General features: G+C 35.2%; 1 protein-coding gene across 1 annotated transcript; it reads left to right on the top strand.

The window, feature by feature from the left end:
• The first annotated feature begins 3,053 nt into the window (after positions 1-3,053).
• On the top strand, positions 3,054-10,083 carry LOC119773262. Its single transcript, XM_038270183.1, has 10 exons — positions 3,054-3,149; positions 3,244-3,320; positions 3,405-3,695; positions 4,815-5,048; positions 5,153-5,257; positions 5,350-5,553; positions 5,639-5,974; positions 8,358-8,615; positions 8,701-8,800; positions 8,905-10,083. The coding sequence occupies exons 2-10, from the start codon at positions 3,266-3,268 to the stop codon at positions 8,942-8,944; spliced, it is 1,623 nt and encodes a 540-aa protein (XP_038126111.1). The 5' UTR covers positions 3,054-3,149; positions 3,244-3,265; the 3' UTR covers positions 8,945-10,083.
• Positions 10,084-15,088: the final 5,005 nt, after the last annotated feature.

Below are 15,088 nucleotides of genomic sequence, written 5' to 3'. Positions count from 1 at the left end.
CTTAGGTTTTTATTTGTTGCCTTCTTGTCTTGGTCTCCTTTTCCCTAGCTCCTTTCTAGACTCCTTTCTTCACACCTGCTCCCAATCAGCTCGTTAGTCCTCTCTTTGTTCAGTCTACCATAAATACTCTCCTTGTGCAGTTCCTCGGTGCTGGTTCCTGGTCCTACTACATCTTACTTCATCTTTTCCCATCTTTCCTTGGCTCCTCGTGATTGTTTTCCCTGATGTCTCCATGGTTCTGGTTTGTTTTACATTTTTAAGTTGGATTTTTGGATTCCTGCCTCAGTTTTTTGTGAACCCTCAATTAAATCTTCACATAACTCACATCTGCCTCCCTTCCTCTACATATCGGTCCTCTAACCTCAACCAAACTTTGGCAGTTTGTTGCTTAAGTAAATAAGATTGGATGGTGTAATATATTTAGTTTATGTTAATTATAATGTGTGTTACTCTATGATATGGCCTTTATTTATGAAACTGGAGTGGATAAAAATGACCGCACATTGGCTCTAGATAAGCTTTAACTACCTTTCTACTTCTTCTAACTTTAGTTGAATTCCTAATTAGCTCTGAGCTGTAATCATTAAACGCTACAGAAATAAAAGTTTGAATTACAGATCAGATAAACAAAATATTAAATACATTACCAATTTACTAAACACATTTATTTGTGGAGCAACAACTGAAATGTCATTCTTACTAGATGTCAACAATAACACATGGGTTCAATCCAGAGAAATTGTAAAGGATTTTTAGAAATCCCTAATCTCATTTATGTCCTAAACATTCAGAACTGTATTGATCCATGAAAAAAGAGAGGTGCAAACATGTCACCTTGGTAAATCATAACTTAAAGTGACTACTGTACCTCTATACGTAATTTATGACACCAGTGGAAGGAATTATCAACTGGACAAACAATTAATGTAATATTAGCTTGTTGATCAAATCCACTGTGTATTTATCAGACATTACCAAACATGTGTAAAATAAACTGATGGCACAGATCACCAAAGAACTAACGGTTGCAGTGAAGCAGAAATAAGACAAGATGAATAATGAATATTGATTACATTAATGTGCTAACAAACTTTACTAGACTTTCTTGCTAAAAAAAAAAACATGCTGTCATCTATAGCATGATCAGGATGATCACACTAAATCATGGTGGACATTTGTTCCTAGATGTTTCCAAACCCCCGCCAGGGATGGTAACAAACGGTTACATGCATATTGTGCATAAATATTTGCAGATGGGCACACACACCAAACCTTTGGACATGTTCATGCATTTGTGGCAGAAATTAGCCTTTATTGTTAATTTTATTGCCTAGTAAAAATATTCATTCATCTTCCTGTTTCATTGATTTTTCACAGGATTTGGCAACTTTACTTGCATTCATTTATTTATTGTGTAAAATTATTATATTATTAATAATTTATATTTTAAATTATAATTACTTTTCAAATTTATATGCTTGGTGAATCACAGTATGACTCAGGTCTAAGGTCAGTGTTATAGTAGGTGATGCATGTTTGCTAGAACAGGGTATAGTACCCTAGCGGTAGAACTCTTAAGTTTCTAAGGGTCATACTCATTTTTTCTTTAAAATAAGCTGGTACTTCAGTCACTGAAGTTAGTCATGATTTCTAGGGTAGCCAAAATATTAATAAGAGTAACAATACTTACAATACTAGAACTGGAAATATAAACTACTTCAAAAAGAAGATAAATATGCTTAGATAAATGAGGTAAATACAACAAGTTACTCCTCACCTCTCGTCACTTTAGAGTTGATGAAATTTAGAAAGTAACCCTAAAGCTCTGGAACGCTGAGTTCTTGGAATATTTAAGCTGGCAGTAAATGGCTCCAAATGGTGCTAGTTAACACACATTGGTGTAGAAATAAATTATTCTATGTTTGAAAGCATAACTTGTTAAAATTTGTTTGTCTTTGTCATTAAAATGTTTCTCAATCAAAGCCATGTTTTCTAGAAAAAGGGTAAATTTTAATGTCTTCCACATTCAAGTTCATTTTTCAAACATACATCAAAATGGGTAGATGGCACAGTTTATCTATTTATCTATTGATTGATTTATATTAACCCCTGTTTTGCCACAATGATCAGTTTAAAATGTCACATCCGGCTGTTGATTGCAGCATCAAGAGGGAAGATGCATACAGAGTTTTCCAGTTTCAATACAATGAAATTATTACAAATAGCTTAAATAGATCAGGATTTATGGCCCTGTCTGTCATAAACCTGTTTAATTTGTTTTCTCTGTTCAAGTAGAATTACGGAAATTAAATAACATTTTAAGGATATTCAAACATTTTTATTCCTCACAGACTGATTCCTCTAATTCTTTATTTCTGTAAAGATAAAGCTAATGAAAACACAATTTTTTTGTTTAGAAATTATAAACAAGTATTTTATGGTCTCTGTTAAAATCCAAGCATTGTATAATGCAGGCTGAACTGTAAAGTGCCTTGAGATGACATGTGTTGTAAATTTGGTGCTATATAAATAAACAGAATTGAAATTGAATTGAAAATTGAATTGTATAGAATTTTATATTTACTTAGAAACAGTCTTAGATTCATTGGTGCTGTCTAATGAGAGACCATAACTGAAACATGGAATTAGCTATATATATATTTATTAAAAAAAGCCACAAGGCTGTGGTTGCACAGAGCTACACTTAGTTTTGAAAAAAAAACTGTAAGTTTATAAAGATGAGTGCTGTCTTTTGCTGCGCAAAAGTGTTCTGCTGGTTTCACATCATACTTTTTTCATCACTTTTTTTGCTCCTGTTTGTGAAATATATGAGTTTTTAAAAAAAATATTTTATAATGTAACTTGATTTGTGCAGCTCTAATGGAAAAGCCTATCTAATAGACCAACAAAAAAAATGTTTCTTTAGTTTCCTAATGACACATTTTGCCACCGTTATATCTTTATTTCTCGCAGGACAAAAAATGACTAACAAATTTCAGATGTAATCAGGATTTTCAACGTAACATCACCACAAGGGAGGTAGCTCAAACTTTATCTAAGAGCATTAAAACGGAAGGATGATATTTCCTGCATGGTTTCATCTGTTTCACACCAACCAGATCTCACTAGACTGCAGCTGTCAGCCACTGGTGAGTTACATTTCATATTTGCTATATCAATATCAACAACATAGGTATTTGAATTATATATTCCTCTTATTAATTATTTATTTTTCCTCATTAGAAACTAAAGGAATGCTCAGGCCATGTTTTTTCTTAAAGCGGAATGGATTGTTTTGGCCTTTCTCCTCGGCCTCTCAGGTCTGAAACAGAGTTTGTGTTCTGTAATTGAGATAAAGATACTTTCTGTAGTTAACATGAGTTGTTGATGTGCATCTTTTAAAGGGGGTCTGGGAAAAGAAATGCGTATTTGTGTCCTGAAAGGTTCAACTGTGAATCTGACCTGCTTTGTGGAAAACTCATCAGTTCCTAAGAGCTGGCACACTGTAAAAAACAACAACACGTTTGTTAAGGAAGAACTGCCCGAAACTGCGACTGCAAACTACAACATAAGTGAAGACAATACGCTGATCATCACAGATGTACAAAAGAGTGATAATCATTCCTACTGCTGCCAAGAATCCAGCAAAACAGCTGAAGAGTGCTGGAAACAAAGAACAGAGATACATGTCACAGGTACAGAAGGGGAGCTCTTGCTATAATATCGACCCAAACTGAAATGCTATTTGCATTATAGTCATATAGATAACATTGAGACCAGATGTTTACATATACTAAAACAAAGAAACAATTCCTTAGGGTTAAATCCTCCTCTTTCAGTCCTCTGCATGTAGTTTACATGTTTAAAAAAAACATGACTAAGCATAATTAGCCTTTCTAAATTTCCTTTTGGAGATTGTGTGTCAGTACATGGTTGTTTGTGTTATTGTGTATTTATAATTTTGTGTCATCCAACAATATTTACAGCGCTAAACACTTTTTACATTTGGTTTTGTTTCAGCCTTATTCCAATTTTATGAAACTAACCTCTTCTCTTAAAATTCTTCACAAGATACCCTATTAATTTAAACTGGTGTTGTATTCAAGAACACACCAACAGAGACCAAGACCAAGACCTTATATGGTCTGGAAAAAGATATAGAAAAAACAATTCTGCAGCTTCTAAGGTCTCAGTGAACACAGTGGCCTCATCATTCCTAAATGGAAGAAGCACCAAGAAACAATTTGTGCAGCAGTCCTTCAGACAGGTCTGAATAAGAGTAGCCCGATGAAAGCCACCCCTTAATCTACTACAGTCGGAAACATTTAAGCTGCAGAATCTCAGTGTTTATCAGGGGAAACGGTGTGCACCTCTACTCCCTTTTAAGTTTTTTATTTTATTTATGATATCTTAGTTTTCTGGGGTTTTTAATTTGTTTTTTTTTTATAGTTTTTGCAGCACTAGAGGCTAGTTTTTTCAACAGTAGGCTGACAGGAAAAGGGGTATGAGAGTGGGGGAGAGACATGTGGCAATGGACATGGGTCGTGCGCGCTAACCACTGTGCCAGCTGCACGCCAGTTTTCTGGTTTTTAGAAAACTGCAGCTATTTACAAAATCCCATTGAGATAATATGGTATTATTGAGGAAAGAGATCAATTTAATACACTTTGGAAAAAGTCTGAAACCTAATTAAATATGGAAAAAGTGTTCCACCTTGAATAATTTCCAAATTCCCTTTTGATCGATCAGATTCTTAGTCTGATGTTCAGATTTCTTTGATCATCTGAAAAAAATAAATACATCTCTCTTTGTAGACCTTCAGGTAAAGGTGTTTCCTGCCACAGAGGGGCAGAAAGTTACTCTGATGTGCACAACCAGCTGTCCTCTGACCGAAAGCCCTGAGGCCTTCATTTGGTACCAGAACAGAGAGTTTCTCTATGAGGACTGGTCCCACTGGTACCGAGAACTGGTCAGCAGTGATCAGGCAGTCAGATACTCCTGTGCCATCAAAGGCTATGAGGATCTGAGATCTCCTGAGGTCTCAGTGGGTGAGTGGGATCAAAAAACATCATTTAGAAATCAACTTATTCAGGAAACCAACAAATGAACCAAACTCCAATTCGGAAATTATCTTTTGTTCACTTCTGTTCAGACTTTCTCAATCAAAACTGCTTTCGTGTGAGATATCCAAATGTGGAGGTGTGTCCCAGGAAGCTGAAATCAGCAGAGGAGCCCTGCTTCATCATGTATCCTAAAGGTGACATTTTCCCACAAAGACACACCATCTATTCAAAATGTAATGAAAAGATAACCCTAACCCTAACACCAATTTTTATTCTCTTCTGACAGAAGTAAATGTTGACCTGACCACAGGGAATGACTCTGTTAGACTTACCTGTAACACAAGCTGCCCAGCCGCTGACTCTAGCACCACCTTTTTGTGGTACTGGAAGGGAAATGTCCTAGACTGCATGAGTCAGGGCATCTTAGTCTTTAAATATACCGGCTACATGTCCTGTGGTGTCCATGAATACCTGCACTCTGATCAGATCTGTAAGCATTATACGTACTTCTACATTGTATCTTGCCAACAGGATTTTGAGTTGCTATTACTGAGTGTTTTTATGCTTTTTTTCAGGCACTGACAATAACTGTGCACACATGAATTATATCGGCAACAGGTTCTGCAGGCTTGAAGAATCATCTGTAAACATTTCCAGAAAATACACAAACCCCCCCTACGATTCCGGTCATGAAACATGGTATAAACTAAAGAGAAACATGGAGGAAAAGCCCCATATCACCGAAATTAAAGCTGGAGGCCGTGTAGCGTACCACAGCATAAATGGAAATCAACATACGCTCACAATTAATGACCTGAGGAAGAATGACTCGGGAGAATATATGTTCAGTTCCAATAAAGACGAGATTTGTAAACCGCCTGAGTCGCTGGGAGTGATCCTGGTGGTTACAGGTACTACCTTAAATTGAATTTCTGATTGTTTTGTGTGACACCCAAAAAAGACTTTAGGTTAAATAACACAGTGATACACAAAGCCACACCTTACACTGAAAAAAATTATGCAACTGCTTTTGGAATGTATTTAATCATATAATCATTTTTAGTTACTTTAACACAATTATTTATGTCCTACCCTATGAACATGCATAATTGTGTTAAAGTAACTAAATGTGATTAAGTAAATGCCAAAAACGGTTGCATTATTTTTCTCAGTGTAAATGTTTTCACATTTTGCCCCGAATGTAGCTTCAAACTCCAAGTGAAGTGTCCGACAGGAATTTCATGAGAAATGCAACGAAACTGTTTTAATTGGTCATAGAAGAAATTGGCTTTGCGCTTTCAGTCATTCTAGTTTAAAATAAATGTTATTTATTATGCACTTATGCAAAAAATATGTTTAATTGCTATAAAGCTGTTGTTAGAAGTATCGGTAAACATGGCAATATTAAAAACTAAAGGCAGAGGATAGAAACGCAGTCATGAAACCTTGAAAAAATATATATATTTTCAGTTGGAAGTTTGAAGTTTCAGTTTTCTTAAAGACTCAACACTGGTTTTTTTAAAATTTGAGAAACTCGTTTAACAAGTCAGTGGCAGCTGTGGAGATTTCCTTGTTTCCGATCAAGGAGAGTGGTTACAAAGGACTTCTTCAGCTTTATAGTAGACCTTCTAGTCTGCACAGGCTATAAGTCCTTCATAAAATCAGGTGTACTCCAGTTAGTGAGTAAGGAGACAGTTCTTGTGTTGAATTTAAGTACCGAAGGGAAGCCTGAGAAAGTGCAAAACCAGATTGATATGATAATGTTTTTCAGGTAGTTTAAGCAGTACTGTTTTGGACAAGCTATAGTTTATTTAGTTTTTCATTAAAAAATACCAAACAGCAGGGAGGTGCAATGTTTCAATGTGGAAAAGATGAAGGCATAAATAGTTTTTTTTTCTGCATCTGACTGAGTGATATAAAGAAGGATGGATAAGGGGTTGCAATGTTTTTTCTAATGAAAAAGGATGTTTTGCAGAGGTGTAGTATGTGGGTGTTAAATGAAATCTGAGGGTCAATCCATAGAGAATGAATGGTAACAGAAGAGGAGAGTGTAAAATTTTGCAAAAATGTTATAAAGGTTGTAGTGAATGACTGAAGTCGACGGTGAGTGCCAACCAGGGTAGCTTCTGTTTTTAAACTATTAAGTTAAAGTCAGTTCCAGATCCAGAGAGTAAAAACCCCTGCATTGATTTCCTTCAGCCAGTTCGCTTAACCAGGTGATTAACTCCTCAGGTGGTTACTGTGCATTTTCAAAGGAAGAATGTAGAGGATAAAAAGATTGGAGCCAAGGACCAAACCTTGAGGAACCCCAGAAGTGACTGTATTGAATCATAAAGAGGCTCTCATTAGTCTCAACTGTTTTGCGCCCTTTAAAAGACTTACATTATTTCTGGAATTCCCTAATATTTAGCTTCAGCCATCTTCTCATCAGCTCTGATCCGCTTTTCTATCTTCGATGAGGGAAAATATTAATTGGTCACTGCTTGGATCGTTTATTTAGGATAACATATTGTATTAATTTTCCACACCTTTTATGTTCTGTATGTTGATCTGAGCATAGCACCTTATCTGTTTTCAGAGGACATCCTCAGGTGACTTTTTTTTTCCCAATAATGTTGTTTTTCTTGCTACTCTTCTTTAAATGTCAGACTTGAGCAGTGCCCCACTTAAAGTTGTCTACCCACTCTGCATGAATCCAATGCTTCTTATGACCTGTTATTTTAGGAAGACGGGTAAGACGTGGTTATAGTAGTTGGGTTATAGTCTCTTCATTTCAGAATAGCAGATTGAGCAATTCTCTGTGAATATTCAAAGGAAACCTGCTCTAAGCTTCTCCAGAACTTCCCTGACCTTGCTTGCAGTGCTCTTAGGTCTTTATGAATGCATTAATAATCCTCTGATGCCTTCATAGAACAGATGATGTTAAAATACACACTGATAAAAGATTGGCTACACTTGATGTTATTTAGCTGTATCACACTAAATTCAATCAATTCAATTACACTTTATTAATCCCTGAAGGGAAAGGAGGTATAATGCTTCTCACATATTTCAGGTTTATATTAGTAAAAATGTGAAAAGCTGCATCATAGTCTTTCCTTTTCATGGTAATATTTTATATCTTGTATCAGAGAAAACTCTTCTTTGTGGCAATGATAAAAAATTATGAGGGCTATTGTTGCTTTGTCAATGTACTTGTAACTATGAGATATTACACTATGATAAACTAACATACAAGGTTTGCTATTGCATCAGTTGATTCATGTTAACCTTCCTTGTCCCAACATGTTTCAGGTCTGAAAGTGACCATAATTCCCTCTGATGTGGTGAAGGAAGGTCAGAGAGTCACGCTGACCTGCAGTACCAGTTGTCCCCTGTCAGAGAAAACAACCTACCTGTGGTTCTTTAATGAACAACCGCTCAGCCAGAGTACGAAGCACAACAAGCATCTTATTCTACATCCAGTCCTACTTCTGGATGCAGGAAACTACTCCTGTGCCGTCAAAACCCCCCAGAATATCGGCTCACCTCTGAAGGCTCTTACTGTCAACGGTAGGCCTGTGTAAAGATAGCTTCTATAAATTAGGGAGACTTTAAAACCAAATCAGTGAATTATTTTGTATTTATCTTTCAACAGAAGCAGATATATCCATCGTCATGATAATTATGAATGTTACAAAACTGGCCTTTTTGTCACTGCTTCCTCTTGTTGGAAGTACTCTGTACCTGATGCTAAGGTAAATATATTATATGTAAATAATCATGTGTAACTTGGGAAATTTATTTATTTCACCCTCGTCAGCCGTGTTTAATAATGTTAACTTGTACTTTTATTGATAAGGAAAAGAAGAAATGCAACTTCAACAGCAAAACAGTGTTAAAAAGCAGAATATGAAGAGGTGATAACAAATTCTAAGAAGAAAATCTTTTTGTTTGTTTTGTTTCTCTCACTTCAGTATTTACTTTTTTTTTTTAGGTGACACTTTTAGAGAATTGCATTTTTGACCATAAATCCTAACGCTGAAAGAGGAAGAGGAGCAGTATTAGGACATTGTATAATAACTGATTGAAAGCCGTATACCATCTGAGCCCTGCAAATAATGTTAAGACAGAGTGCAGGCTATGCTCTTAGGTCTATATGATAAGAAATGGTTTTGGTTTTTTTAATGTCACTTCCTGCTTGAGTTTTGGATGTAAGTTTGTTATCTACACCAACATCTGTACAGCTAACCAAGCTTTGAGGTTAAAAGAAAAGCTCATAAAATCCTACTGCAAATTGCTAAATATTACAGCCAAAGTAATGGAAAGTTTGTTTCTTGCTTTGCCCTGGCTGCACCAAAACGTACAGAACAACCTTTTGCTTAAGGCATTTTTGATGCTAGTCCTCGTTTTCAGCTTTCCAGTGGAATGTTTCGTTCAAGAATGACTGGTAGTCGGTACTGTCACTCATTTCTTCCACTTTGTAAAATACCCTTGTTCCCATTAAAAACAGTAACCCCATAGCCTGAGGCTATCACTGCTTATTCCATACTAAGTATCGTGATCCTTTGGTAATGTTAAGTTTGCTTATGTATCGAGAATATGCATTGAGCAAAAACCAAATGCTTTCTTCAGACCATGACACATCTCACCAATGTTTTAAGTGATTTTAGGCAAGCCTGTAAACAAGCTTATCTCCTTCCACACAGCCTTTTGTTTTGTGTAAAATTGCTGAGATGTATATGTGATGCATCTATTCTGTTGTAATTTAGTAACGCATTAATATAAATATCTAATGTCATATGAGTAAGGATTAATGTTTCTTTATTAAATATTTCCTGCTGTTTCTTAAATATGTTATGAGATTCAAAGAAAGCTCCTATTTGGGGCCAATTTCCAAACCTTCATGGCTAGATCACATCTAATTGCTGCAGCCAACCCATTTTATCTAATTATTTAATGACTTTCACCACACTAGAAAATGTTTTACTTGCAGATTTTAATCTCCACATTGATGATGCTTCGAAGAATTTGGCCTAATCATTTAACAACTTTTTATATCACACATCAGAGTGATGAGAAAATCCATATCCTGGACCTCCTTTCCTCTGACCTAAAAAATACAAATATCTTAATGGAGGACATATTAATAAGTGACCATTTCTGTAGATATTTTAATGCATGTGTAATATGACCTGTCTTTTCTCCAATTCAAAGATGAATAATGATTTTTATGATTTTTTTTTTACTTTTATTACCCTCTGCATGGTAATAGCAACTGTAAAAATGAACATAGTCCACAGTGAACACTCTTCTTTGGTACAGATGAAATGCACATTATAAGGAGAAAGTGGGGTGAGACTGGAGGCCTTTAGGAAAAGTTAAAGTTAATATTTTGATATTAGGATGTGACTGGAAGATTGAAACTGTCCTCTTGCTAAAAGCTGCAATATATAGCCTCCTAGCTGCCAAAGTGAAGAAGTTTAAAGTTTTTTTTTGACACAATAAAGAAAGAACATTGGATCACCTGTTTCTCTTGCCACTCTTGCTTTTTAAATCTATAATCAATATTGTAAAGAGTTTGTAAACTACTTTGTGGAAGGTTCCCATCTCTTTTATCTGGCACAATGTCTAGTACTTAAAAGGTTGTCCTTAGTCCTTTGATTTAGATTATACTCTCCCAATAGCGACAGGCCATTCCCTAAATTACCTTTTTCTTTTTCTTTTTTAATCACTGAACAATTAACTAGTTTTAGAGTTTTATGAAGGCCAGTGTTGTAATGGATTTATTGCAATAATTTTTTTGGTAAAATGCTCTTTTTTAAACTGCCTTATTAATTTTGTTGATCATGGCTGATTCTGAAGGCTACACTCTTTTGATTATGTTAGATCCTACTTCTACATTTAACACTGTCCATCATGATATTTTGATCAATAGACTGAAGGACTTCTTTAGTTTTAAACTGTTTTCAAACTGTCTTCTGTTATTGCCCCAATCCTCTTTTTATTAGATCTAAACCCTTTAGGTGATAGTAAAAAATGTGCTTTATTAAATATATGATGACAGGATATGATGACATTGAATTGCGCTGCTCTTAATCTAACCAATGTTCCTTGGAAACTAAATAAATATATGAAGATTACTAACATTACGATGGAAACTGTGCTCAAAGTGCCAACAAATGATCAAAGCTCCAGTTATCAGGCAGCATGTGGCCTTTCTATGATTTTATCGGTCTTTGTAACGGAAATTGTCAAAACTGTGGTTGTTTTGACAGAACTTATCTGGAGACTTACATTTAAAATGTTGTTAGTTGTGGTTTTTATTACCTAAGCAGCATCTTTAAGTTCAGATCCTTTATATTAAACACAACAAAAATGTAAATAGAAACACTTTTTATGAATCTGAATAGAGCAGACTTTTGCTGAATTATTTTATTTTTATCATTTATTTTATTCTTGTGCTGCACTTTCTGATGTTTCACATGAGAAGGTTTCTATATAATTAGAAATTAAGGATTTAATTACTAATCAATGTTTGCTATTGCAACATAGTTATTTTTACATAAAATTATGTGGATTAGGATCTAACATAATTAGGTTACGTACTTGCTGTCCCAAATTAGTTATTGTAAGTCATTTATTAATCACTGTGCGAAGCATGTGTGACCCTCACAGCATGCAATGCAATACTTTGAGCAGTAGATGTCTCTATTTAATTGTACTATAGGCTATTACTACACCACCAAACAGCAAAGATCAGACCTGGAGTTATTTTTTTTATTGTGTGCAACCACAATAATGAGTATATCAGATGGTCACAGCAAAGTGAGTGATTAACAGATGAGACTGAAGAGGTGAGGCTGAGATAGTTTGAATATGGTTGCTATGTGGGACATAGGATATTAATATCAATTTACCAGGGAAGAGGAAAACCACAGAGATGGTTGTGGGGGAGGATCAGAGAAAAATTGGTGGGAAAGAGGAGGATACAAGTGATGGTATGGATGGCAGTGATTCACAGTGAGATTCCCTAAATGTATAAAGACTCTCTGGGAAGGCCTAATCTAGTTTACATGTAATGAAATTGAGAATGAGTATAGTTTGACTGGTTGGGAAAGTCTTTATTACCTTTGAGAATTTTTGAGAAATAAGCTGATTAGTCAGTCACTTCATCTGGATGGGATTAAACTGATTTCAGATAAGTAAAAAAATCTTGGTGTTATTTTTGATCAGGACCTGTCATTTAAATCCCATATCAAAGAGGTTTCTAGAATGTCCTTCTTTCTTCTGCAGAATATTGCAAAAAATAGAAATATCCTGTCCAGGGGTGATGCTGAGAAACTAGTCAATGCATTTGTTACTTCAAGGCTGGACTTTTGTAATTCTTTACAATCAGGAAGCCCACAAACTGTAGTTAAAAGTAGTCCAAAATGCTACAGCCAGAATTCTGATGAAAATTAAAAAGAGATATAATATCTCTCCTATCCTGGCTTCTCTTCATTGGCTTCTTGTTAAATCCAGAATCGAATTTAAAATCCTCCTTCTCAAATATAAAGCCTTAAATGGCCAAGCTCCATCTTATATCAGAGATATGATAGATGATAATAGAATGGGAGGCAGATCGTTTAGTTATAAGGCTCCTCTCCTGTGGAACCAACTACCAGTTTTAGTCTGTGAGGCAGACACCCTGTCTAATTTTAAGGCTAGGCTTAAAACTTTCCTTTTTGATAAAGCTTATAGATAGAGAGGCTCAGGTTATCCTGAGCTATCTTTATAGTTATGCTGCTATAGGCTTAGACTTCTGGAGGACATAGGGACCCCTTTATCATCATTCTGCTTCATTCTATCTCTAAGCTCTGCCTCTTCTGTTCCTGTTTTGATGTGACACCATCCTGAAGAGAAATATCAGCTGTGCTTGTGTCGTCAACACCTTTGCTTATAAATGTATGAGCTCAGCCTATGTTTTCAGTGTAGTTCTGTTTCTCTGACGGGGCCATCTTTCTTTATGTCTGCTTCTGTCTCCTTAAACCCCAGGTGGCCTCGGCAGATAGCCACGTACACTGAGCCTGGTTCTGCTGGAGGTTTCTTCCTGTTAAAAGGGAGTTTTTCCTCTTCACTGTCGCTACAAGCATGCTTGGTGTGAGGGATTGCCTTCGAGTCAATGATTCGATGCCATCAACTAGTTTTCTTTAGATATAAAACTTTGAATCAATCTGACTGTATGATCTAGTTAAATTGTATCTGTAAATTGCCTTGAGAGGACATGTGTTGAGAGGACATGTTGTGAATTGGCACTATATAAATAAACTAAATTTAATTAAAATTATTGGTCCCTGGAACTTCTGTCCGGATTTAAAAATGTGTGGTTTGAAAATTTCGAAAACATCAAAATCTAAGGCATTTTCCTTAGATATCTACACAGTTGTGCAATCAAAGAAAATATGTTCCAGGTTCTAATGCTACATCTCAAACCACAGTTCCCAAAGTCTATTCTATTTTTTTAATAGAATAAAAAAAAGGTAAAATAATATGTGACAAATTAACTATTAGTTGTTATATTGATAATTTGAAAGAAAAAAAACACAATACGGGTACAGAGTTGTCAAAGTCTAGCCGAAATATTAGAATATACAATTTCTAGTCTGGCCTAATGAAATTTGGGGGTTGCTTTTAATATTCAATCTCTGTACAAAAGATTTGGCATTTGAAACATAACTGATACTGTAAACCACATATGTCAAAGTCAAGGCCCGCGGGCTGGATCTGGATCGAACTGTTTATTCACAGCCCCCTGGATGATATTTAATTACCATTAGAACCGGCCCACAGGCCACGGCCGCTTATGCGTGCCACTGTGACTTCGCGTTGCACGCACCAACACTACATTCCTAGGGGAAAACATGATTGTGTTTTTCTTTTGTTTAAATTTTTTTGTTGTGCTTTGCATGTTTTTATTGTTTTGGTTTTTGCTTTTCCCACTTTAACAATCCAAGCTTGGCTGAATTTTTGATTCTTCTGTCCTTTTTGGTATTGCTCTGTTTTTTGTTTAATAAATTCCTTTTTTAAAGAGCCTCTAGCTGAATTCTGGCTGCGCTGCCGTGATTCATCACAACAATTCTCCATTTTTTTTTCAAGACGTGATTTTTCTTTGAAGGAAATATTTTATTTATTTACTACTGGACTCTCTAAGACACACCCCTCCTCATTTGCATAGTGAGACAGAAATGCATACGGAAATGTAAAAACGACAGGTAGAAATAAATAGCGTTGAAGAAAAATAAAGAGGGTAAAAAAAAAACATAAGCAGAATAAAACAAACTAAAATATTATAAACATGCACTTAAATAAATACTTAAAAAATAGGTAATAAATAAATAAAGTTGAATATTATAACGGACAATAAATAAATAAAGTAATTATTACAAAGGGGACAAACAAAGAAGCTAATTAAAAGAGATATATACATTTATGTCTCACTGTATAATTTAATTTCTACCTAAATGTATTTGTTTATTGCACTTTGGGGCAATTAATTGTATGCTTATTTTTTATGGAGTATTTATTTATTTCTGTATTTATTTTTAAATATGGCAGAGTTGATCCTCCATAAAGTGTTTCCATTGAAGTAAATAAAATGTGAACCGGCCTATATTTCATCCAAGCATTTCACATTCATCAACAAAATAAGGTGTTCTGTTAAACAGGCTTTAGGTCTATCTATTATTCCACACTGATGTATTATATTCTGAAAATTATGATACGAAATTTGTTTCCAGTAAAAAAAAGATCAGTTGTTGTCTAAGGTCAAATTGCTCAATTCAAAACTGTGACAAAAGGTGAAGTCCTCCTATTATTTTATTTATTTATTTATTTTTACACTAAATTGGATATCCATGAGAAAATTGGTAAATATTCCATCAATAATTTTTGAGGACAACTTTGCTGAAGGCACTCCACCCCTGATTAAACCTGAAAGGACGTTTGATTTGTTTTCATTGTGGATTAAACTGACACGTGACCTGCCGCCCGCCTCGTACTGCGCA

Source organism: Cyprinodon tularosa, unplaced genomic scaffold, assembly GCF_016077235.1.
Source record: "Cyprinodon tularosa strain WSP-4 unplaced genomic scaffold, ASM1607723v1 ctg753, whole genome shotgun sequence".
Lineage (NCBI taxonomy): Eukaryota > Metazoa > Chordata > Actinopteri > Cyprinodontiformes > Cyprinodontidae > Cyprinodon > Cyprinodon tularosa.
This window is presented reverse-complemented; position numbering and strand designations above follow the sequence as displayed.